At 43.6% G+C, this 26,344-nt stretch overlaps 2 protein-coding genes across 2 annotated transcripts; both read left to right on the forward strand.

The window, feature by feature from the left end:
• The first annotated feature begins 7,456 nt into the window (after nucleotides 1-7,456).
• On the forward strand, nucleotides 7,457-12,964 carry LOC120432792 (olfactory receptor 142-like). The gene is made up of 2 exons (XM_039597983.1): nucleotides 7,457-8,347; nucleotides 12,872-12,964. The coding sequence occupies exons 1-2, from the start codon at nucleotides 7,457-7,459 to the stop codon at nucleotides 12,962-12,964; spliced, it is 984 nt and encodes a 327-aa protein (XP_039453917.1).
• Nucleotides 12,965-24,479: 11,515 nt separating this feature from the next.
• Nucleotides 24,480-25,406, forward strand: LOC116319583 (olfactory receptor 4S2-like). The gene has a single exon (XM_031738962.2). The coding sequence runs from the start codon at nucleotides 24,480-24,482 to the stop codon at nucleotides 25,404-25,406; it is 927 nt and encodes a 308-aa protein (XP_031594822.1).
• The last annotated feature ends 938 nt before the right edge of the window (nucleotides 25,407-26,344 follow it).

Consider the following 26,344-nt stretch of genomic DNA (forward strand, 5'->3'; position numbering starts at 1 on the left):
AAACAGTCCTTAAGAGCCTCCTCGCTCTCCTCCGACCATCTCTGTACTGTGCGGGTGGCTGGTGGCTCACTGCGCACTAAGGGCTCATACACAGGGACAAGGTGCACCAGGTTGTGATCAGATCTGCTCAGGGGAGGGAGAGGTGATGAACTGTATGCCTCTTCTGCATTGGCATACAGTAAGTCCAGTGTTTTATTGTCTCTTGTTGGGCAGGTCACATACTGGGTGAAGGTGGGCAGTGTGGAGTCCAGTGAGGCATGATTAAAGTCCCCTGATATTATGAGAAGGGCTCTCAGAGATTGTGTTTGCAGTCTGCTGACCACAGAGTGGAGAGAGTCACAGGCTGCATCCGCGCTGGCGAGGGGGACATACGCTGTTATTGCGATAACATGCGAGAATTCCCGGGGCAGGTAGTACGGACGCGTGCTAACGGCTAACAGCTCAATGTCTCTGCTGCAGAGTTGTTCTTTCACAGTGATGTGCCCAGGGTTACACCATCTGTCATTCACTCTCAGTTCCCCTCCTTTCCTCTTACCGCTGTCTGTCGTCCTGTCCACTCCGGAGTTAGCGGTGTTAGCCACGACTCCGTTAGCATCATGATGCTACATTGCCGGTACTCCCTCTGTGACCAGGTTAGCGACGTGAGCTCATCCATCTTATTGGGCAAAGATCTTACGTTTCCAATGATTACAGGAGGAAGCAATGGTCGATAACGTCTCCTTCCTCGGGCGACGGCGCTCCTTCCGAGCACGACACCCCCGTCTTTTCTTCCTCAGCTCGCTGGGAATGTCGAATCTGTCCGCAGGCAGTACCGCTGCGGGACGCAGCGCTAACAGCTGATCCCTACTGTAAACAAAGGATCCCTGCACTGGGTCCCCAGACACGGGTGAAAAAAGTGGAAAAAAACTAAGAAAAACGACCAGAACTAGCACAAAACGGTAGAACATGGTTGCAGAGTCTAACTGCAATACGTTAGCTATAAAAATTACAAGGAGAAAAAAAATAAGAAAGAAAGAAACTCAGAATGAGCAGAGCTGCTGTAACAGGCTGCCGCACACGGGGGGCGCCGGAAGTAAAGTTGTTGAACTGCATAAGCACGGTCTCTCACAGCGCGCCATCGCTGCTGAGGTGGGACGCAGTTAAGACGGTCATTTCTTAAATAATCCTGGGGGTTATGGAACAAAAACGTGAAGTGGAAAACCTAAAAAATCCTCAAGCCAAATTAAGGCCATTAGTGGTGCCAACTGCACCCCCATAACCATCAAATGGCATCTGAGACTGAAGGGCTTCAAAAACCAATTCTCTGATGAGAAAAAAATATAACCTTTTTTTTTTCTCCTGTAAAAAAATTTAACCTTGATGGTCCTGATGGTTTCCAACCTTACTGGCATGAAAAGCAGATCCCACCTGAGATGTTTTCTACGCCCTACAAACAAGGGGGTGCCACAATGGTTGGGGAGATGCTTTTTCCTTCAGTGGAACAATGGGGCTTCAGGAGGTGCAGGAGTGTCAAAAGGCTGCTGGCTATGTCCAGATGATGCAGAGAGCATCCCTCATGACTGAGGGCCCTCATCTGTGTGGTAACGACTGGGTTTTTCAACAGGACAACGCTGCAGTCCCCAATGCCCACAGGACAAAGGACTTCTTCCAGGAGAATAACATCACTCTTTTGGACCATCCTGCGTCTTTCCCTGATCTAAATCCAACTGAGAATGGACACCAGTTCCAGACAGTAGTCACCCTTCGTGTGGCCATCTTCACCACTTGGAGAAATGTTCCCAGTCACCTCATGGAAACGCTTGCATGAAGTGATCAACAAGAACAGCGGACCAATTAATTACTGAGTTCAAGTTTGGAACTCTCTGTTTTGGGGTTTACCCATCTTTTTTGGAGGTGTGGTCCTAAACCTTTGATCAGCTGTAAAACAGCCTGTTTCAGTTTAAGCATTGTTTTTAATAAAGTGCATGCTCAAAAAATGTTTTGCCTTTCTCCTATTTCTTCTTGTTGCATGTTGAAGCTCTACTTGGAACCTTGTTAAGATCCAACTATGCAAAAAAATGATTTTTTGCCATTTTTCAAATGGTCTAAAACTTTTGATCAGGACTGTACAACCTAAAAATAACAGCAATTTGTTTTCTTCAGCCACATACATCATAGTGGACCAACCAGTGCAGCCTCTGTTCAGACAAGTTTTGAGCAATAAAAAAAAGTAGCTTATATGTAACCTCCTTTATTTGTTGATGAAAACAAACAAACTGAAATGAAGTTACTGTGATGCATTGGGAAAAAAATTATATTTTTCGGCGCAAAATTTCTGTATTTTTCTAATAAAATCTCTGTTACTGAGCCTCACAGGTCCTTTTCTTCTGCTGCTGCTGCACATCACATGCCAGCAGTGGCTTCGCACATACGCGATTCATTTGCAGTCTGGATGCAGTGGGGTAAAAATCATCTGTTCCATCTTCCACTCTGTCACCAATTATGAGAGGCAACAGCCTTAAAAAGTTCCAGTTTTGTATTAACTGTGCTGAGAATTTGTTTGAGGACTGATCTCACACGGCTTTGAAGAGGTATCAGAGTCAGAGTATTTAAACTGTTTAATGCTCCGATTCAGAATGGAGTAGGTGAACCATTCTTTTTTTTCACAAAAAAATTAAGAAACAGCACAACATCATATGACAAAATACCATAAAAATCTTGTGTCCTAATCAAAATGGCAAACCTGGCTGACAGATGTGAAAATATTTTAAACAGTTGAAAACTGACTCAAACTTTACTCCTTCTATATCTGGTGTACCTTCAGTCTTGAGGTGTTCAACAGGAGAGTTGTACATCTCTGTGGTGCATTCTGCTCCACACTGATTTGGATCACCACCCTGAAAAACAGATTGCGTCATTAAACAGTATCTACAGAAATGTTGTGTATGACTAAAGCAGAAGCCACCAGTGCAATGTGAGCCCAAATTATCTCCAGCATGCAAAACAAGGTTCCTTTAACTACAGTTTTATCGATTTATTTCCATAAAGGATTAACAACTTCAAAGGCATCTTGGTATAGCAGTAGTTTGAAACATGATGGATTTTGGTTAAAAAAAAAAAAAAGTACTACTTTTGAATATCTGACCATCACTAATGTCACACAGTACATCTGATGAAGACTCAGCTGATTGCTCACCTGTTACACATCTCTGCCACAAATTAGAGTCTAACAAATATTTCAACGTCTCTCTTAGAGGTACATAGTATGCAAACTGATCTGTTCTATTCTTACTTTGTCCTAAAAAAATTTTTCTTTGGCTTCACATACTTCAACATGTGTATGAAGGACTGTGTTCTGGAGTGTGTTGTCCTCACTGGCCCTTTATGACATGCAGAAAACAGCCTGGATCCCTTGACCGCCTCACAAAGCTTGGCAATACCCTCATCAGATAATGTTGTTTGAGTTTTTAGAAGTGTAGTTTATTCAGAGTATATGACTGACCCAACTCATGTATTTTTTTTTTAAAATTTCCTCTACAATGGTCAGGATGGCAGAAGCAGGTCGCCATGAATTACATAACCCCTCAGTGACTTCACTGACTTGGCACAGAAATCAAAAAGGAACATTGTCTTTAGCTGCTCCTGGTAAATTAAACAGGTGTTTGTTTCACAGTAAAGCTAGCTAAAATCTTCAACCTGCTGCATTAGCATGAACTTTCCAGAAAACTAAACAGGACTGAAGGCGAAGCCTGTAACAGAGGAACGCTTTCAACGCAACAAAAAAACTGACCAAGCGAACTATGGTTACAGCTGATATACGTTTCACGTCTAATGATATACTTACATTGAAAGAGAAGGTTGTTGGTTCAGTGCAGGGTGTTGGGGGCACTCCCTTGTTGACACGTGATGCAATGTCTCCAAAATGTGCATATAAATGAGACTTTTCAAAGAAACTGATTGTTACAGCTTTTATAATACATTCTTTGACTGCTCTTGGCCTTGCAAACTACACCAATTATTTTATTAACATTATTTCATTATTTTCTTGTATTTCATTTTTATCAATTAATTTTAATTTCAGCAGGTGGTATCACACTCAAACAGATTGAACACAGACTGAACAGTGGCACATCCATGATTTAAACCTCCCTATAACACAAAATATTTTTTTTTCATTGTAAATAGCTGCGGTATACTTGGTGAGACTGTAGAACTTAAAGAAATATACTTTTTTTAATTTTTAGTAATTGATTGTATTTACTGTTAATATTAAAAACATTTCACCGTAATTTTCACAATAATTCTAACAATGTTTTGACATTTTGTTCAAATTAAAAATACGGTAAATTTTGAGTAATTAATATGTAGTTGTAAATCGTGCATTCAAATGAAAAAAGCAGGAAAGATTGTCATTCATACAGAGTTATTATGTAAATTGTAGGGTGATTAATTGTAAATAATGTTACAGATTTTTCCTGTTGTTTTCAAAGACAATGTGCCATATTACAGTACATTAATATATTTTCAACATATTAGCAGTGTAAAAATAAAAGCAAATCACCGCTTTTCAATTTACAGAAATTTAATATACATATTACAATCATTTACTCTTTTTGATTTAATGGTAATTTACCGTTGCCATTTTACAGTTATTTACTGTAATTTTTACGTACATTTCTTACAGTGTACTATTACCTGTGCAACCTATGTCACTACCTTGGTCTGCGTCGACTGAGCGGCTAATGTTTAGCAGGTGCCTGCAGCCATTCCTGCTCCTGGGGAGGAGATAATTGGTCTTCTTCATCTGTCTCAGGTGCCATCTGTGCTGAGCTGCCATTGGAGGCAGCTCAGCACCCTGTGCTGAGCTTGGGGGTCAGTTGAGCCTGTGCAGCCACGACCTGTCTCTACTGAGGGCTCAGGCAAGCCTTCTAATGATACTGCCTAACGGAAGCATGGATAATGTAAACAGAATTGGTCCTATTATGGAACTCTGTGGAACCCCTTTCTCTCCAGCCAGAGGGGCTGATGGCACAATATGGCAGCCTCACTTCTGTCAGTCTGCCCCAGGGCAGCTGTGGCTACAACTGTAGCTTGCCTCCACCAATGTGTGAATGTGAGAGTGAATGAATAGTGGAATTGTAAAGCGGTTTGAGGGTCTCGAAAAGCACTACATCAATGCAATCCATTATTATTCTCTCCTCCCTGATCGGACCAGGAGTTATATGCTTAGTCTGTCCACTCCAGCTTGTTAATTAACCAAACACCAAGACAGTTTTAATTCATCTGAAAGCCTGACAATTGGCCTTGTCTACCCTACCTGGAAAACTCAAAAACCTGATTTATGTGTTGTTATCTTTTGTCACCCTGGGCCTTACTCTGAGTTTCGGTCTGATTTCTGAGACTTTTTATCAGATTTAGTGCTCAACTCCACCACCTGTCTTCACTGGAGGCTCAGGCGAGACCATCCAGCCTCGTCCTTTGCTGGTTTGTGGCTCTGCTGAGGTAGCTGCGCCACCTGCTCAATCATCTGTGGCTTCCACGCTGTCACCTGCTCAGCCAGAGGTCGCCATGCTCTCTGGTCCTGCTTAATCTCAGCCTGATTTCTGCACCACACTTGTGGCCAGCCATCTGCCAAGCCATCTGAGGTGTCCAGTCACCTCTGTTGATCCCTGGTGGAACATTACTGGTGCCGCCTCCATCCGCCAGACCTGCTTCACTGCTGCCACTGGTGCCATGGCCGTCTACTGCTTTGTTGCCGCCATTGGCCGCAGGATTGGTTTCCTGTTCCTTGTTTTTGGACTGTGTTTCTTGTTCTGGACTCGCCTTCTCGCCATCTCTTGCCCCTTATTCTCTCACCCTCTCCTCCCTCTGTTCGCTGGGTTTTGTCTGCGTGTTCAGCTGTGCTTCCCCTGCACGTGAGTTGATTGTGTTCAGCTGCGTTCTCCTGGTGTTTCCTCTCTGCCCTGAATCCCACTCATGTATTTATTGTCTGTCTCCCTTCATCTTGTGTTGCAAGCTCCTGCTTGCTGTGTGCCCTGTCCCTGTAATAAAGCTCCTGTTCCATTATGTCTGTTTCGTTTCTGCCAGTTAGCCTTCCCAGGTTTGTTATGGTTCACCATAGATCCAGCAATAAAGCCATTTTTTTCTTTTCTTTTTTTTTTCTTTTTTTCTTTTCTTTTTTTCTTCTTTTCTTTTTTCTTTTTTTTCTTTTTTTGTTTTTTCCTCCTGTTGACCTTAGTAACTGCTCATTTGATCCGTCGATGGGATACAAGAAGAAGAAAAATGTCTATATAAAGCCATTGTTAACTTCAGTACTGCCTGCGTGTCTGCACTTTGGGTCCGCAACTCTGCCTGTCACACACAGCTGGTCATCATAAGTACATGTCTTTCTGAAAGTTCTCTAAGTTTAAGAATAGAAATTACCCTACTGTTATCATCTTCAATGCCCTGTACCAATATAGAGCAGAGCAGCTTCCTTAACACTACTCCAACAGAGATTGATTATGTTCTAAGTCTTCACTACGTACGACTCTGGATACTGTAGCTCCTGTGAAAACTAAGGCCTCAAATCAGAAGTACCTGACTCCGTGGTATAATTCTCAAACACGTAGCCTAAAGCAGATGACTCGTAAGCTGGAGAGGAAATGGCGTGTCACAAATTTAGAGGATCATCATTTAGCCTGGAGAAATAGTTTGCTGCTTTATAAGAAAGCCCTCCATAAAGCCAGAACGTCTTACTATTCGTCACTGATTGAAGAAAATAAGAACAACCCCAGGTTTCTCTTCAGCACTGTAGCCAGGCTGACAAACAGTCAGAGCTCTACTGAGCCAACAATCCCTTTAACGTTAACTAGTAATGACTTCATGAACTTCTTCACAAATAAAATTTTTATCATTAGAGAAAAATTACCAATAATCATCCCACAGATGTAATATTATCTACAGCTACTTTTAGTACCATTGATGTTAAGTTAGACTCTTTTCTCCAATTGATCTTTCTGAGTTAACTTCAATAATTACTTCCTCCAAACCATCAACGTGTCTTTTAGACCCCATTCCTACAAAACTGCTCAAAGAAGTCCTGCCATTAATTAATGACAATAAATGAACATGTTGTTCAAAATGGTCAAACTGGTTTCAGCATAGGGTTATCATAGCATAGGCTTCACTTTATTTGCAGACAACTTGTTTGAATATACATTGTGTACATGAAATTAAATAATTATGGTTTGTATTTATTGGCACTGTGTCATGATGGCTTTTTAAGATTCTATATAATTTTTAAAAAGTCAGTGTCATGTAGTGTGTCCCCTGATAATGACGTTATACTGCTGCAGTGAAAAGGATAAAACAAGAAGTGATTCAGTGCAGTTGGGAGGGACTTACAATCAGGCCACTGTTGGGTGATTCTCATCCTTAAATGTAACTCAGTTTGTGCACAGTTTAAGTGATGTATGATAAAAACAAAAAGAGGATCATGATGAACTCTTCACAGGTTTCATATTTCACACTCACTGCCTACCTCGACAGCGGGGCTTTGAAATATTTATATTTCACAGTTGTTGTGTTTTTATATATTGTTATTGTTACTGCCAACATCCTGCTGATTGTGGTTATCTGTGTGAACAGAAGCTTACATGAACCTATGTACATGTTTCTGTGCAGCCTGTTTGTGAATGAGCTGTATGGTAGTACAGGGCTGTTTCCGTTCCTCCTGCTTCAGATCCTCTCTGATGTTCACACTGTTTCTGCTCCTCTGTGCTTCCTGCAGATCTTCTGTGTGCACACATATGGAACTGCAGAGCTAACTAACTTAGTCGTCATGTCTTATGACAGATATCTTGCAATATGTTGTCCTCTTCAATATCACACACGAATGAGTTCTAGTAAGGTATCCATGCTCATTGCTCTAATGTGGTTTTCCTCGTTTCTTGGAATCACGCTTTTGATTTCTCTAAGTGCTCCTCTACAGCTGTGTGGGAACATCATTAACAAAGTGTACTGTGACAACTATTCTATTGTTAAACTGGCCTGTTCTGACACCACAGTCAATAACATCTGTGGACTTATTTCCACTTCTCTCACCACCATATCCTCTGTCTCTCTGATTCTCTACACCTACATGAGGATCCTGAAAGTCTGTTTTTCTGGATCCAAACAGACCCGACAGAAAGCCATCAGCACCTGCACGCCTCATCTCGCTTCTCTGCTCAACTTTTCCTGTGGTGCCTTCTTTGAAACTGCGCAAAGCAGATTCAACATGAAACATGTCCCAAATAGGGTGCGTATTTTTTTATCATTATACTGGCTCATATGCCCACCGCTCTGTAATCCTTTACTTTATGGACTGAATCTGACCAAAATCCGAATCATATATAAAGGTCTAATCTTAAGTAAAGTCTAAATGCTTGATGTTAGAACTTGGACCAGTCAGTGCAGCAGCAGAGAGGAAATGTGGAGAGGATCCAGGCTCCTGCTGTCTTCTGTATATGCTCATAATCTGTCTTTGAAGACAGTTTACTGTTAGCCTATAAAATAATTTTAGAACGTAAAAGTATGTTTCAAATACTTTCATTTTTGCTTTGTTTGTTCTCTTTTTCTCATTTAAAACATTTAAATGATTAGATTCTGACATTCAGCTGCTATTAAATTCTTTACTCTACAAAAACAAACGCAAAATAAATGTCTTTTTTTTTCAAATTCAATTTTTACACTGACACTTCTGGAAAGCTTTAACATGTATTTCTTATTTAAAATAGAATTTTGTTTTATTTAAGTCATGTCCAAGTCTGTGCTTTAGATTCTTACTCTGGATGGCATTACATTGGCCTCCAGTAAGACTGTGAGGAACCTTGGAGTCATTGTTGACCAGGATATGTCCTTCAATGCACATATCAAAGAAATATGTAAGACTGCTTTCTTTTGAATGACCTCTCCCGTCTCCAGAGGTGTTCACAGGTGAGTAGAGAAAATGTGCTGGATTCCTCACCAAATGTTCTTTTTTGTTCAGGCAACAGCGGAAAATGTATGAATCAAATCGTTCAAAAATAGCCTTTTGGTTTGCTCTTAAAAAAAAAGTCTTTTGTGTGTAATTGTTATGTGGCCGTGCCCTTAAATTGACCCCTGCTGTGTGCAAAGCTAAACCTAATCTCTCTTTAGAAGAAACCTTGTAAGGTTTTGCAATTTTTTTGATAAGGAATCCAACCTGGATGCATCTCCTCATCGGTTCTTTACATTAAAACAAGGTAAGCAGACTGTGGCTGACTTCTCTACAAATTTTTGGATATTGGCGAGGAGGAAAAAGCCCCCCATGGCACTTTTCTGAATAACTTGAATGAGGAGTTCAAGCATGAATTGACAGTTAAAGAGTTAGGTCCTTTGTTGGAGTCGCTCATGTGTATTAGAATAGTTGATGATGTTAGTGAGAACTGGTTAAAAAAATTCCATTCAATGTCCCAGAATGTTTCAGGCTCTCACTTTTTCCTCCAGCAGTAGGGACTCGGAAAAGGCTGCTGATTGAGAGAGCAGAAAGGAAGAAAATGGGGCTTAATCATGCAATTTGGTCATGCTCATTTCTTTCTCTCGGAGTGTAGCTGTGCGTGAGTGCCTATCCTGAGGCCACTGAGGCCATTTCATTGACTCATGCCCTGTGCAGCCAAAGGAGACTGCTCATCATTAATTGCAGGGGACCTGAACGACGAAGAGGATTTCTGCCTATCATGTCTCATGATGAGGCTGTAGCCTGTCTTGCATCAGAACAATTTACATCCTACACTCTCCGAACCAGACCAGCCTGATCTTTCATCAGTCCCACCTGTTTATCATGAGCCAGCTGAAGCATTCAGAAAACATCTCGCGCTGTCTCTTCCTCCACTTCGGCCATATGATTGCACCATAGACTTCCTGCCTAGTGCTCCTCAGACTTTACAGTTTGTCAAAGCATGAACGCGAGACTATGGAAAAATGTATCGTGCTCGAGCCGCAGGTATCGTTCACCCATCTTCCTTTCCATTAGATGCTTCTTCTTTATGGAGAAAAAGGACAAGACCCTCAACCCCTGCATTGATTTTTGGAACTGAACAAAATCAATGCAAAGTATCCCTTGCCTCTCGTTTCTTCTGCTTTTGAGTTGTTACAGGGAGCATCTTCAGCAAACTGGATTTCTGTAATGACTATAACTTGGTGAGGATTGGGGAGGGGGACAACTTGAAGACAGCCTTCAACACCTATCTGAGACACTTCGAATAACTGGTAAGCCTTTCGGACTAATTAACGCACCCAGTGTTTTTCAGGCCCTGGTCAATGACGTCCTTCAGGATTTCATAAATGACCTTGTGCTTGTCTACCTGGATGACATCCCGATCTTCCCACTATCACGTGAGGTTAGTCCTGCAGCAGCTTTTGGAGAGCTAGCTGTCTGTAAAGGGTGAAAAATGTTAATTTCATGTTTACAATGCTTCTTTGCTCAGCCACATCATTGAAAAACGACACCATAAACCAGACCCCACTAAGATACAAGCAGTCATTGACTGGGCAGTCAAGCAGTGGAAATGTTTCCTTGGTTTTGTTAACGTTTACTATAAATTCATCTGGGATTTAAATAACATTGACTTGCCTCTAACGCAACCCAACTCTCCCAAGTTACAGTTCCAGTGAACCACAGCGGCTCAATCCTCTGATCTCCACAAACAATGCTTCACCTCCTTTCTCAATCGAACAGTTCATAGTGGAGGTAGATGCATCAGATTTCAGGTAGGGAGCCATTTTTTATCAAGATAAAGAAGGTATTACTCATGTCTGTGCATCTTTCTCTTCCCTGCAGAGCAGAATTATGATGTCAGAGATCAGGAGCCGCTGGCAATCAAGCTTACCCTCAAGGAATGTAGGCAGTGGGTGGAACCTCGCATACCTCCAAAAGGTGAAGAGACTCAACGCTCAGCAAAGAGGTTTGACTTTGTTTTTACCTGCTTTAATTTTACCATCACATACAGGCCTGGCTTTCCAAACGTCAAAACCAGACGCACTCTCTCGTCAATTCTCTGCTGCTGATGCAGTCTACAATCCTGCCTCCATTCTGTGTGGTTGGCACACTCTCTGGGAGAGAGAGCGCCAACAATCTTGGGAAATGAGTTGGCCATTCACAAGGCCCACCAATGCAACCTGATCCTGGCAACAGTCCCCCTGGTCACCTCTATGTGCTCATGTAGCATATTTCGAATGGAAGACTGCGTTGTGACGACAGACACAGAGTGGTTGAAAACTGGATTTATTTTCTAAGAGACAAAGTGCAGCAGCAAAATCAGTGTCACACAGCAACAGCAGGTCTCTCCTCATCCCAGTGTGGAGTCCATGCAGCTCTGCTCACAATATAGAAAAAAATTGAAACTATCAGAACAATGGTGAGGTTTCTCTCAACAACCACTTTAAAATCAAATGTAATAGTGTGGTAAAACCGAGACAAATATAAAGCAAGGTGTAGTCAAAAATAAGCTACTAATAATAACTTGTAATATTTAAATCCCCACTAAGATGGATCAATTACAAGGTACACATTCAAATAAATGTAACTCTTCCCAACATGGCTGAAAATACTATTCAGTGTGCAGCCTCAGATGATGAACTCAATATACACATAAAACAAAACCTATACATTCACACATACCTAAAAGACAAAGTGCAGCAGCAAAATCAGTGTCAAGCAGCAACAGCAGGCCTCTCCTCATCCCTGTTTAGCACAAGTAGGGAACACATAAACGGATGCTGTAAAAGATAAAAGGCAGTTCCAATTACTATTTTCCTTGTTCAAAGTAATCAAAAACACTTTGGGAGCTTTTAGCCATAAGAACTAATACATAGTAAAGAAAAATACACCAAATTTAAACATATAATTTAGTACAGGGAGAGGAGCTACAGAAAGTGTACCTTACCAGTGTGGAGTCCATGCAGCTCTGGCTGGGAACCCCCACACCTGCAGCATGTTTACAAGTGGTGTCACACTGATTAATGCCCCACTTCAACAGTGACATGTGGAACCTTTTTTTACAAAAATAAAATTTACACAATCGGTTTGCGAGGTGCGCCTGCTGCTTGCGGCACAGGGAGGAGAAGGCGAGGCGGCGGGGGATTCTCTGGCTGGCTGGAGCAGCATCTAATAACCAACCCGCAAAATAAAACAAAATAAAAACAAACCAGCGAACATGAAAACACCAGACATCATGATACAGACTTATAATTTGCACCGATGTTTTTTCGAAATTCTATACGTGAAAAGTGAGCACCAGAGCTCTCGGTGCGCCTGCTCGCTGCTGAAGTCAAAGTAAACTTTATTGTCATCTCCGCTACATACAGTCCAGTATATAGAGAGACGAGATGACGAGGCTCCAGTTACAGCAGTGCAAGTAAACAAACAATAAATATGAGAAGAATAAGAAAATAAATATACACTTTAGGACTCGGGGTAAAGGGATCAATGACAATTTAAAATTTATAATTTACAGTTTGATGATTTAAAGTCTCACACACAACCCGTCGAAAGGGGAGGGGCCTGCTGCTTCCAAATAGAGCACATTTCATTCATAATGTTGTAAATCCAAGCCCATTATGTATTCATGATCTGAACCCTGGGTTGTGCGAAATCCCAGAAATAAACCCTAGACAAAGTGACTCTGTGAACTAAGGTGTAGGTCTGTTAGGTTATGTTGTGGTGATCCTCGGGTTGGGGGATGGGTGTTCATACTGGAGTGCAAAATTAAAACCAATGTAAGATGGACAAGAAAAGTTCAAAACCATCAGGTGCTCAGTTTAGAAAAAAGAGAAAATAAGAGGAGGAGAAACGAGCAAAAGATACAGGTAAGCAGATGTGTGATTGGATAATGGCAGGTCATCCTGAAACAATCAGAACCCTTCAGTGCTAGCACCAGAGAAAGTGTTCGCCCAGGGCACCAAACAGGCTAGGACCGCCCCTGCTTCCATGTCTTCTTGTTAAATTCAGATGGGTGTTTGTTTTTTGTACTTTATACTGTAGCACTATAATATATTTTTTGTACATTGGTCAGTCAATTTACACATAATTGTATTTTTGGTAATAAATAAATCTAAAAAACATAAAATCTGAAGAGGCAAAGCCAAAAGATTTTATGTGCAGAAAAATTAGTCTTGTCATGTGATATTTGTTGGTTTGAAAATAAACTGAATCTTAAAAACACAGTGTCTCACACATCATCTGTTTGTTGGGGTTAGAGATATAGAATCATGCGGCTGAGAATAAGCATGTATATTGAAACCAAAAGTAGGCAAAGGCTTGAGTCCTGAGGGATATCCCAATTAAAATGGGCAACAGAGGAAAAACTATTAGCTATGGCCATGGAGAAGGTTGTAGTAAATTAGGAAGACTGTAAAAGATCTAAACAGATCACATAATTTCAACCGTGGTTCTAAAGTGATGCAGGACATTGAGCTTACCTGTCATATATATGTAGAACTGCAAACATGGATGTTAAAATCACCAAAAATAAGAATAAGTTTGTACTCAAATTACAGCGGCATCACACTCCTCAGTCTACTGGGAATTTCGATGGTAGGGTACTGGGAAGAAAGAGAAACAATGGAGTTTTCATCCTGGTCATGGAACACTGGACAAGCTTTGTTCTGTTAAGGATATTTCAGGGTGTGTGGGAGTTTGCCCAACCAGTCTACATGTTTTATGGAGTTGGAGAAAGGATACAACCACATTCAGCTGGGAATATGTGGTGTCCATCAATCCCTGTATAAGTGTTGCGAGAGCTTAGTCCATATTGCTGGCAAAGGGCAGAGCAGGCTGTACCTGGAGAGGAGGCTTAGGTCTCCTGTCCCACTCCCACAGGGCCCACTCCTGAAGACCTTCTATGACTCTGTGGTGGCCTCAGCCATCTTTTACGGTGTGGTCTGCTGGGACGGCAGCATCTCTGCTGAGGACAGGAAGAGACTGAACAGGCTGATACACAGGGCCAGCTCTGTTCTAGGATGCCCTCTGGACCAAGTGGAGGTGGTGAGTGACAGGAGAATGGTGGCTAAGCTGTCATCCCCGTTGGAGAACATCTCCCACCCCATGCAGGAGACTCTGACAGCACTGAGCAGCTCCTTCAGTGGCTGCGGCACCCACGATGTGGGACGGAGAGATTTCGCAGGTCTCCTTCCAGCTGCTGTCAGACTCTACATATGCAATAGCAATAACACTGAGTGCAATACTCTTTTTCTGACAATGTTGTATTGTACTCAGTTGTATATAGTATTTTATTTTATTTTATTCTAAACTATTATGTACAGTATCTTATTCTTATCCTATTCCAGTGTTGTTCTTATTTTTGCAATGTAACTTTGCACTGTCCACTGTATGCTGTAACAAAACAAATTTCCCACATGTGGGACTAAATAAGGTTATCTTATCTTAATTATTGGGGCCACTATGGTTAGAGGCAGTGAAGTATGCCATTGATAAGGATCCATTTAAAAAAAAACCCTCTAATACAGCCTTAATAACAGTCTTGCCAAAGCCTGGTAAAGTAAGGATCCCGTGGAGTGCTGTAACTACCTAACTATGACCTATTTCCTTAATAAATGCAGATATTAAATTATAAGCTAAGGTATTAGCTGTACGCCTCGTGAACGTGTTGGGTAACCTGATTCACAATGATCAAACTGGTTTCATGAAAGGTAGGTTAGCCTCTCACAACATAGTGGAGATATCATCTGAATTTCAGGAGCGGGACCACTCCTCCTACACCCCTCGTTGTCAGACGCCTCGCAAATTCTAAGAGCTTGATTCCTACTCACCCTTCAGCTCATCACCATAGATTCACTGTCGCTCAGACCATCGGACCAAGACCTCGCTCTTTCTCCACCTGATTTTCCCCTGGCAGTTCGCGATCTGCAAACGATCTTCCTAGTGGAGCCACCGTGGAGTGCCCTATTACAGCCGGCCTGACTGGCACTCCTTCCAGCAGCCGTTCTCGCCGTGCAGCCGTCAGGTCTGCCATTCGCATTCCCCGGAACTCCTCTCTCCGCTCTTTTCAACAATACAGCGGCTCCGGTCGCTCCCCTTCCCCGCAAAACTACAACCTCCGATCTGCTACTAGAGGACGATCTCCTCCCAGTAAAAGTTCTCGGCTCCACTCCAGATCACCCAGAGGCATGTCTCCAGCCCCGCAGAGCTTCCTGGAAAAACGATCGATCTCAGCGTTCAACTCCAAGGTCACGCCGCCGTTCCCACGCTCCGGTGAGGTCTCCTGAAGATTCTTTGCCCACGAAGATCTCTGACTGGACCGTCGCCCGTCTCCAATGAGTTCTGAAAGAGAGAGGCATCCGCTTTCATCAATCCGATAACAAGGCTACAATTATTCCGTTTCTTCTCAACATCTCAGCGCTCCCGCTCTCATTCACCGAACAGAGTTAATACTCTTCCGGGCACAAACGAAGCTAGCGCCTCCATTAAGAACGCTTCCTCACTCCTTTCAGCCTCACCCAGCCAGCTACAGCCGCAGCTCGCCACCACTCTGCATGCTCCCTCCTCAGCTGCTCCTCCCACTCAGCGTGACACTCATCTAGGGTTGCCAGCTCTGTGTGCCCCAATCCCCCCTTCGCAGCTCGCCCCAACAAACCCTCTCGGCACCGAGTTGCCAGGCCTCAGCCACATATTCCTCCATTGCTAAACTGTGCCACCAACCTCGGCACCGGGATGCCAGATTGGTGGCAGGTGGCATGGTTTTAGACAGAGTTTTACGGCCCTCCAGGGCTCGGGTAACCGAGCCATCTGGGGCAGTGTTGTTGGGGATGAAGGTGCAGCACTGGTCACCGAACATGGCACACACGCCCCCTTTCTCCGCCAACAACATGTCAAGGGCCATCCAATTTTGGACTCCGATCAACGAAGTCGGGCCCAATTGTTCCACTAATCCCTCCATGGCGTCTCTGGTTATAGGTTTGAGAGTCTCAGCACATTATAATGAACATAGTTTATTCTTTCCACATTCTTATTTGGCATTACCCATATGAATATGCTTTCAAATCCCGAGGCTACTTGATCCGCTAGTTTATATTCATCGGGAACTCCCCTGGGCACTGCTATTGAGTCAATCCACGTGGGCGAGTCCACCCTGGGGTTGTATGCATGTGCCCCCTGTATACCCCCCTTTGCCAAAATGTGTCTCATGCATCTGGCTGCCAATGTGCGTGTGTTTCTTTGTGGTATGACTTTTGCTTTGTTCTCAATCAGCATCAGTGGGGCTCCTAGTCTCACCATTGCGCACGTCCCGACACTTCCCATAGGAACACGAACCAAAATAGTTTTCTGCCCACAGTAATAATATAACCCACTTCTTGCCCATGTTCCAATTACCGTGCTTGAGTCATTCCTATTGTTAGTGGTCCTTCCTGTGAGTGTCACAGAGCACCAGCTAGGGTCAATCTCTCCCAGCTTGTATCTTGTCTTATCTGTAGAGAACTTAAAGCACGTGTAGTTGTCTTTTCTAGTCATGAATGGCCCCACCTGTGTCTGCTTGTCAATTGGTGGGAAGAGGCTGGCCAAGATTGAACAGTTGCCAGTACTCACCGCTTCCCTAGTAAGTCGCAGCATGCAGTCGTAGCCCCACTTATCCTCTGGATACAGTGGTGCTGGCTCTGTAAACAAACGCAGCCTAGCTGAAGCACAAGCAACACAGTTAGATACCTGTTGTTCTTTAGCATTTTGAGCCACCTAGTCCAGCCAAAGGTTACTGTTACTGAAACCGGTGGCGCACTCAATTAAATCCTGAGGCTTCAACCTAGTATAATCGACCGTCAGGACTCGTCTGCCTTTTGGTTCATGTTCCTCTGGTGTGACGGTTGACGACCCATTTCCTCCATTTCCTGTAATGTTTGTGACAGAGTTTGTTACATTGTTAGTCATGTGTATTACTGGCTTGGGCTTTGCATTAAGTAAGTTTATTCTAATTACCCCTATTGGATCTGTCCCTGACACATCTACCCCAATTACCAGGTAGAACACGCCTCCCTGACTATCTGACCTGGGCAGAGTGTTCCAGGGACCCAGAGAAAGAGTGATAGGGTTCTGAGACGCAGAAAAATCCCTCTGAATTGCTATTCCCTTCAATCCTCCAGGCACATGTGGCTGCCACCCTACTCCGGTCCAACTTACCACATTCCCCCAGCCAGGAGCGCACCACTGCCCCGCAGTATATGACGCCAGTACAGGGCGGATTCCCCGGCTGGAGTGAGGGTTCCCTCCCCTCATGCATATATCACGGTGGCTACAAACCCACACATCATATCCCCTCCAGCTGCTGTTTGCTCCTTTGCAATTAATCACTTCACACAAATCAAACGTGTATGAGCTTGTGGACCCTTTAACGTAGTCCAGTTCTAAGCCATTATATGCGCTGAGACACCTCACGCTTTGGTCTTTTCAACAGCCACATCTCAGTATTCAGTTTCTCAGTAGGTGCTGGGCTGGACTAACCTCCGTTAGGGCACGTGGGACGGTCTGCAAAATATACACGAGAAAACACACGGCCATAACTAATATTTTTTGATATAGCAAGCATGTGGTTGTGAGAAGCATTTTTACCAATTTCTTCTCTCCACGTGTCCCATTACGTGTATCTGATTCGTGTGGGTGCATTGTGTTGTGTGAAATTTGTACTTTTAGCATAAGATTTTACTCCTTTCTTTCTCCTCAATTTGTTACCACTCCTTTCTGCTGGCGTGGCGATCTCCTCCTAGGCTGTTCTTCTTGCTTCGGCCTTCCAGGTGGAGTACTGGTCGGCCCGTTGCACAGGTGAGAGGATTTATTCTGCCTCTGATTTTTGTTACCACCTGTGTTTGGTGAAGCCGGGTTTTCCTCCACCAAGCTCTCGTCTGCTGCAGCACACTGCATCCAGTGGAACCAGGTGTCGCCTTTCCCTTTCAGTCGGACCGCTGTAGCCGTCCGGGCAGTCACCTTGTACGGACCGGTCCAGCGGGGCTCTTTCCACTTCCATTTAATGACCTTCAGCCACGCCGCTTTTGCATCTGAGACCTCTCCTCTCCCTCGCGTCAGGGCTATTACTTCAGCTCTCTGTGCTGACTGTTGACCCTCAATTCTTCCAGCCTCTTTTACCTCATACTGTTTTCCTCTCCTGCAAACCACAGTGTAGCCTGCTTTCAGTCCTTCTTCATCACGATGACAGCAGCCGTCTGTGAACCAGTCCTCAGCTCCGGGGATGGGCTCTGCTTTCAGATCTTCTCTGATTTTCTCTTCAGCTTCAGCTTTTTTGGCGCAGTCGTGTGGTTCCCCTGACCCCATTAAGTCTACCATATTGATTCCTTCATGTATGAATGTCAGGTTTGGAGCGTCTAGGACTTTGCTCAATCTCTGTTGTGTCAATGGTGTCATGGTGAAAGCTTGTGAGTTCACGTACGCTACTACACTGTGTGTGGTGAGCACTTTTAGTGGATGTTCTCTCACTACGTGTGCTGTTTCCTGAATGATTTTTGCCACCCCAGCTGCATGTTGTGTGCATGTAGGATGCCTGGCTTCTGTTGGATTTAGTCTTATGCTGACATACATAAGCACATCTCTGCCTCCCCCCTTTTTCTGAAACAACACACCGTTTACTATTCTGTCTGTTTCAGAAACATCCAAATAGAATGGTTCGTCATATTTAGGTGTGGCCAGGTTTGTGGCTCTTGACAGATCTTGCTTCAGTGAAATGAACGCTGTTTCTGTGGCTGGCGTCCAAGGCAATTCAACCTTAAGATTTCGAACGCCCACCTTCTTTATCAGGTCCCTTAAAGGGGCCGTTTTGCCCGCATAGTTAGGAATGAACTGTCTGCTGTAACCTGTCAACCCAAGAAAAGAAAGGAGTTCCTTCAAGGTTCTTGGTTTAGGGTGTGTCAGGATCTGGTCCCTGTGTGTGCTCATCAAACCCACTGACCTGTGTGCGATTACACGGCCCAAAAACGTTACTTCTGGTCAGACCAACTGCAGTTTTTCTTTACTTACTTTAAAGCCACATTCCGCCAATCTGTTCAGCACCACGAGCGAGGCTGCCGTGCAGGCTGATGCTGACGGGGCTGCAATGAGAAGATCATCAACATACTGTATCAGTGTACAACCTTCAGGCAGGTGGCATGGTGACAGTGCATCTTTCAGCACCTGATTGAAAATGCCTGGGGACAGTGCAAAGCCTTGTGGCAGGCGTGTGTATCTGTACTTCTGGCCTCTGTATGTGAATGAAAAAATGTCCCTGAGTGACTCATGTAGGGGGAGACAAAAGAAAGCATTAGCAAGATCAATACTTGTTAACCACTTTTGGTCCCATGAGATGGCAGTTAAAGCCGTGTATGGGTTTGGTACGGGCAGAGTGTCGGTGCGCAGTATGGAATTAATGGCCCTCAGGTCATGTGCCATCCTGTACTTTCCTGTCCCATGTTTCTCCACTGGCAAAATAGGTGTGTTCCAAAATGATTGTGAAGGCTCAAGCACACCTACTTTCAGTAGCCCTTCAATGGTTTCTGCAATCCCTTCCTCCGCTTCGCTTTGTGTCTGTACTGCGTTGTTAATTGTGCCTCCGACTGCTGACTAGCGAGTCTGGGCCCCGTAGACCACAGAGTGTCAGGCAGTTGTGAAAGCGCGTCGACTGCATCAGGGTGGTCAGTTTTCTCTCGGCCATGTGTTCTTGATATTTCCTGATGTTCTAAAACCACTGCGTCGTTAAACAGACAGGTGATTCGGTACGTTTTGCACTTTGGCGCGTACCACACATTTGGAATCTGAGTGCTTTGCCACCAAGTGTTATCCAGCGATAACACTTGGTGTTATCGCGAGAGAAATGGTCCCATTTCTCTCGCCTGATGACCTACATGGACTGCCAATGTGACATGAGGAGCCGAATCTGATCCCATCTCGTACCAAGGCAGTTGTTCGTCCGTCAATTTCACAGCCACTGCTACTCCGTCCGGGCTGACATAGATATTATGGCAACGCACGTTCCAAATTTCACCTTCAAGCTCAGATTGGAAGTTTTCTCGGTACATGTCATCATCGTCTCTGTCATAAAAGAGAGTGACGTGGTAGGGATCACGCGGCGGGGTGTAGACGGACAGGCTCATGATCCAGGGTTTCCACAGCTGGTATTGTCTCAGAATGCCGTCTTCTACTAGCCTTCCCCAGTAAATGTCAGCTGTAGCTTGTTCAGAGTTTTGCACCAGGTATTGGTTCTTTGAGTGTGTCCCCAGGCACGGGAACTCTTTTCCTCCTGGAAGAGTAACAGTCAGTCCATCTGCAGAACACATGATAGTGGCTCCCAGTTTCACGAGCAGATCCCTGCCCATCAGATTTACAGGCACTTGTGGGGACACCACGTATTGGTGTTTCAAAGTCTGTTTTCCCAGCTTTGTCAGTGCTGGATCAGTTAGTGGCAGAGTCATAGGAACCCCAGAAAAACCCACTACACTCACAGTGTGGTTGGAGAGTGTTGCACTGTTTGGTGTGGCTCTCAGTGTTGAGTAAGTTGCTCCAGTGTCCACCAGAAAGGTCAGTTGTGCTCCTTCCACGGTCATTGACAGCATAGGATCTGCCATCCCCATGCTGTCCGGTTTGTCAGGGCTCCGTCAGTACTGCTCCCCCTCCCAGTCCCAGTCAGCCACTGGATACTGGGGGACTGGCGCTGCACCTGGGTTTGGAGCTTGGTGTCCTCCTCTGTATGCACCTCTTCCTCTTGGAGCTCTGCGTACCTGGGTTTGGTAGTCACGCTGTTGAGTGTTTTGGGCCGGTCCAGGACATTCCCGAGCCCAATGTCCGTCAGCTCTACATCTGAAACAAGCATTCCAGGACGTGTTACTGGGATTCCCCGCCCCACGAGCCCTTTGTCCTCTCCCGGCGGATCCACCACGCCCTCTGAACGTTCTAGTGGCCCCCCAATTCCCTGCGGGTTGTCGCTGCCTTGGTGCATTGACGGGCCAGCGGTCATCAGGGTAGACGTTGGGGTCCTGATCTGGCCATTCAGGCACGGGATCAGGCTGGGGTCTTGCCACCATCATTTTCTTCGTGGCTTCCTTGATCTCTTTCTTTTTCTCGCTGGCTTTGTTTTTTGCTTCTGCCAGCTGTAACTTGAGCAGCCACGCCTGCGCTTCCTCCAACTCCTTCTTCTGTTTGTTTGCGTCGTCCTGCTCCTGCTGCAGTCGGTTTGTCACGTGTCTCTCCCATTGTGAGGAATCTGCAACAGCAAAGTCTGGATTCTTTTCTAGATCAGTTCTAACTTGTATGGGCAGCCCTGCCAGCACCGCTGCACGAAACCAACCTCTGTGTTCTCCCTCCTGGTCATTATTTCAAACTTTCAAGACTTTTCAGAATCTGTTAAAATCCCAATACAGACATTTGCCAGTAATCTAATGAGTAGACTTTGAATTTCAATATCCAATTTGGCACACTTTGGAAATGATTCAACAGGTAGTGCCTTACCTTTTAGATGGGCTGCCCTTTGTCCACTCAATACGATCACCAGATCGTGTCTGTCCGTCTGACGCCCCTCGGACGTCCAAACTTCCGACAATCCTCACCTCAATGACTGAACGAGCCCCCAAAATGTTACGGGTATCAAATATTGAGGAAGAGTACAAAAGTCCAGAAGGGTTGGGTCAAAACAATGATTTTATTTGAACACACGCGCGGGGAGATAATTACTGCACACAATCAGCATGGATCTCCGTCAGAAATACACTTCAGATTGCTTTTATATCATCAGGGTATTATAACGCCCCCTCTTGCATTTACAAGCACATAATTTGCATCTTAAGAACATTATTTGCCTCTTTTACAGACAATGATCAATTTTAAGAGCTAAATGCAGACACAGAAGTTCCCCTTTCTGGCATCTTCTTCCAAATAAGGCGATGGTCTCAGGCCATTGAGGTCCCCATGGACTCGTCCTCTCCTTCTGTCACCTGTTGTCAAGTAAACTCTAATGCAACATGTTGCTGAATACATTCAGGCCTCTGTTCAGGCCTGTTTCTAGGTTATATGTGGTATATATATGTGTTTTGTAAGCATGTGTGCGATCTTTCTTCAGCTCTAAGCCACTTATCCAATAGATCGTCCGGACCTCACGCCAAAAGAAGCTTTTGACCTTTAATTACTTGGGCGAGCTTCAACTCTTTTATAAGCACAGAACTGCAATGTGTGTATAAAGATATAAAAATATAAAAATGATTATACCTGCATCTGTAATAAAGGTTAATATGGTGTCGGTATGTTTAAATGTCTCAATGCCGTCTTAAAGCTATATGTGATATTGTTAATGCAATGTTAATGCTGTAGATTATATTGTAACAGTAAAACGATTTCTTTAATTCCACAACTGCCTTATTTTCACCCTCAAACGAAGCAAAACCAATCAATCGGGCAGCCCCACACCTATATACTGCTTCAAAATAAATTCACCTTTAAGTCCCTTCGAATCACTAACCCTTACCTCCACCTCAGAAAATCTCAGCACGCCTTACCTTCAGATCCTCTGTTCATCACCGAATCTGGCCACGCCCCTACCAGGACATGGTTCCTCTCACACTTTCGCCAAGTGCTCTCGTCTTCTGGAATTCCTCCAAATCTCTTCTCTGGCCATTCCTTCCGCATCAGCGCCGTGACTTCTGCCTTCCACAAAGGAATCCCCGACCACTCAATCAAGCTCCTGGGTCGATGATCATCACAAGCCTACCTGTTATACATTCACAAACAATCTCCAAGACCTACGTAATGCCCAGTCTCCGCTCCTGTAGGGGATGCCTTCTTTGGTGGTTCTGCCCGGCCCGAGAGCCGTCGCCAGTCCCCTTCAAGGCCTTCCCCAAACCGCAGCAGTATTCACACTTCCTCATCCCTCATCGCCCATCGTTACCAAGGAAGTGGTCCCTGCTAGTGAAGTGGAGATATCATCTGAATTTCAGCAGCGGGACCACTCCTCCTTCACGCCCCCTCCGGCCTCAGCCTACAAAAACCCTCCTGCTCCAATACCTGCTGTTCTCATTTTCATGCCCAACCCTGCCCCCCCTTTTCTTTCCTCTCTTCTCCTGTCCTCTCCTCTCTTCCTTTCCTCCCTTTATTTCTCGTTAGTACAGGGGGATCTGCCCGGACCGAGAGCCGTCGCCAGTCCCCTTCAAGGCCTTCCCCAAACCACAGCACTATTCACACTTCCTCATCCCTCATCGCCCATCGTTACCAAGGAAGTGGTCCCTTCCTAATATGACTAAGGCCATATTATTGATGAATCAAGTAGGTCCTGATCTCTGATTGGTCTTTTCTTTATGGACGCCCAGAATGCATTTGAGCAAGTGGAGTGGAGGTTTTTGTAGAAAGTACTAGAAAATTTAACTTTGGCCCAAAATTTATTAAGATGATAAAAATTTTATACACCGAGCCTTCAGCCAGTGTCTGTATTGGTGGAATTCCCTCATCTACATTTAGTATATTTCACGGGACAAGACAGGGATGTCCACTCTCCCCACTCCTTTATCCTTTTTATAGAACCCTTAGCACAGTCAATACGCCAAAACAACACCTTTATCCGTGTTTCTATAGGGTGTACAAAACACCATATTTCATTATATGCTGACGATGCCTGTTGGATATCTGACATGTCGGATATCCAGTCGACCTTACCCACACTATTGAACTTAATAGATACTTTTGGTAAACTGTCAGGTTTTAAGATTAACCTCGGGAAATCTGCTCTTATGTTACTCAAATTAGACAGGAACACTCTCAATACCCCACCGGATATAAACATTGTAGGACAGATTAATTATTTGAGTATTTAGATAGTGGCGTCTGTAGCTTCTATTGTTAAGAACAACTACTGTGATACTTTAAAAAAGATAGAAAAGGATGTTAATAGATGGACACATGCGTCAGTGCCAGCTCAGATTGCTGTACTTAAAATGAATGTATTACCAAAATTAATTTTATAAGTTTGATGTTTCCTTTGGCCCCCCAGTCGACAACTGGAAAAAAAGTGGACTCTCTGCTCAAGTCATTTATATGGAATAACAGGCGTTCACGTATAAAGTGGGATATATTACAAAAATCCAGACCAGATGGTGGATGGGCAGTCCTGAATGTCAAACTATCATTTTGGCATTCACATACAATATATCAGGCAATAGTTGGATCAAAAGTTATAGAAATTTAACATGTCCACACATAAAACCCTTTAAAAAGTTTAGAGTTACAGTTAATGTATTTCAGCAAATGTTGTTTTCATGCTGATAGTAGCTGTGAGACACAATTAGTGTCTGTTGGCAATGAGCTCAGACTATTACATCACCTGGTTGAAGAGATTAAATGAAGGAACGTCTGCATGTCAGTCAGTTTTACGCAAATTCACGTCTGTAACATGCTGTAAGTAGACTAAAAACTGCTTTTGTTTGGCAGTTCTATTAAATAAAACTGTGATCCTCGTTTAACTTTCATTGTTCCGAGAAGCAAACTGTTGATCATGACAAACCTTTCACAGGTTTCATATTTCATTTTTAGTGCCTACTTTGACACTGGGCCATTCAAATACTTATATTTCACTATTGTCATGTCTCTGTATGTGTTTATATTTGGATCTAACCTCCTGCTGATTGTGGTTATCTGTGTGAACAGAAGCTTACATGAACCTATGTACCTGTTTCTGTGCAGCCTGTTTGTGAATGAGCTGTATGGTAGTACAGGGCTGTTTCCGTTCCTCCTGCTTCAGATCCTCTCTGATGTTCACACTGTTTCTGCTCCTCTGTGCTTCCTGCAGATCTTCTGTCTCTACACTTATGCAAATATAGAGTTTTATAATTTAGCCATCATGTCCTATGACAGGTATCTTGCTATCTGCTATCCTCTACAGTATCACACACATATGACGTTAAACAAGGTTGCCAAGCTGATCGTTCTCACATGGTTTTTCCCTATTCTGAATATAGTTGTGATGATATCACTGAATGCCTCACTGCAGCTGTGTGGACACACTGTTGACACACTGTACTGCAACAATTACTCTGTCATGAAACTGGCCTGCTTTGACACAACAGTTAATAACATCTATGGACTCGTGTACACATTCACTGTACTAATTGGTCTTGCATTCCTAAACTTGTTCACATATGTTAAGATTCTTAAAGTGTGTTTTTCTGGATCCAAACAGACCCGACAGAAAGCCATCAGCACCTGCACGCCTCACCTCGCTTCTCTGCTCAACTTTTCATTTGGTTGCTTCTTTGAAATAGTGCAGAGCAGGTTTAACATGAGCAGAGCTCCCATGATCTTACGCGTTTTCCTATCGATATATTTTCTCACTTGCCAACCAGTTTTCAACCCCGTCCTGTACGGACTCAAACTAACCAAAATCCAGCTCATATGTAAAAGTCTTTTATTTGGTAAGATATGAATTTACAAAGTTAATAGATACTTTATTAAGTTTATTTCTGGAACTTCTGCATTCACAATATGTGTTGGATATACATATTCCAAACATTCACAATGTTTGGAATATGTGTGACTGCAATAGGCAATACATTTACATATTTCAAAACAAATTCAAACAAAACTAGTTTATTTAAATTTTTGTCACATATTGTCACTGTGAATAATATGAAATATTAATCTTACACAAAGATATTTAGAAATCTTATAAATGAAACATTTATTTACACAACCAATTCTCACATAACAGAGAATAAAACATGTATTTAAGCACATTAGTCAGAATGGTACATAGTGTGGTGTTTATGTAAAACTTTTCTAGTCTCAATGATGAATCAAGGATTTTGTAAACTAGAGGAAACAATGGTCCATAAAAGTGTCAACGAACAGGATAAATGAATGAAAACATTTAAATGTAAAATTAAAAGAAATCCAATAAAGTATTCTTTGGAAGCGTCTTCATCTTTGTCTTAATTGCAGACCTGTGCTGATTATAATATGCCATGTTTATGAACAGCATTGTGGAGCTGCAGTTTTATCAGTAGTCATAGTAGTACTACTATGACTACTATAATTCTTGCAACACCGTGATTACAAACGTGGAGCTGAACAGCGATCGACGGTGACGGTGACCTCAGTAGTTCAAGCTGGCCTGATAGACACTCACAGAAACATTGGTAGAAACATGGCCCATCACAAGAATCCATGATGGTTCCCTTAAAAAATGTTTTCCATAAAAACTGTTAAATCTGTGATGGTTTAAAACTGGGGAGTGGAATACAGTGTAGAAGCTTCCAGCTCTGCACATATGTATGGGGTTAGGTTGTAATTAAAGTCATTTATCACAAAGGTCTGGGCCAGGAGTAAAACCTCTGACCCTGTCATTGAAACGCTTATTTTTTT

The sequence above is a fragment of the Oreochromis aureus genome, linkage group 14, assembly GCF_013358895.1.
Source record: "Oreochromis aureus strain Israel breed Guangdong linkage group 14, ZZ_aureus, whole genome shotgun sequence".
Lineage (NCBI taxonomy): Eukaryota > Metazoa > Chordata > Actinopteri > Cichliformes > Cichlidae > Oreochromis > Oreochromis aureus.

Bases quoted from the DNA above. Each gene is read 5' to 3' on its own strand.
- LOC120432792 (XM_039597983.1), top strand. From the start codon at position 7,457: ATGATGAACTCTTCACAGGTTTCATATTTCACACTCACTGCCTACCTC. The intron at 8,348-12,871 runs ATCATATATAAA...TCATCCTGAAAC, and splicing joins TGAATCTGACCAAAATCCGA to AATCAGAACCCTTCAGTGCT.
- LOC116319583 (XM_031738962.2), top strand. From the start codon at position 24,480: ATGACAAACCTTTCACAGGTTTCATATTTCATTTTTAGTGCCTACTTT.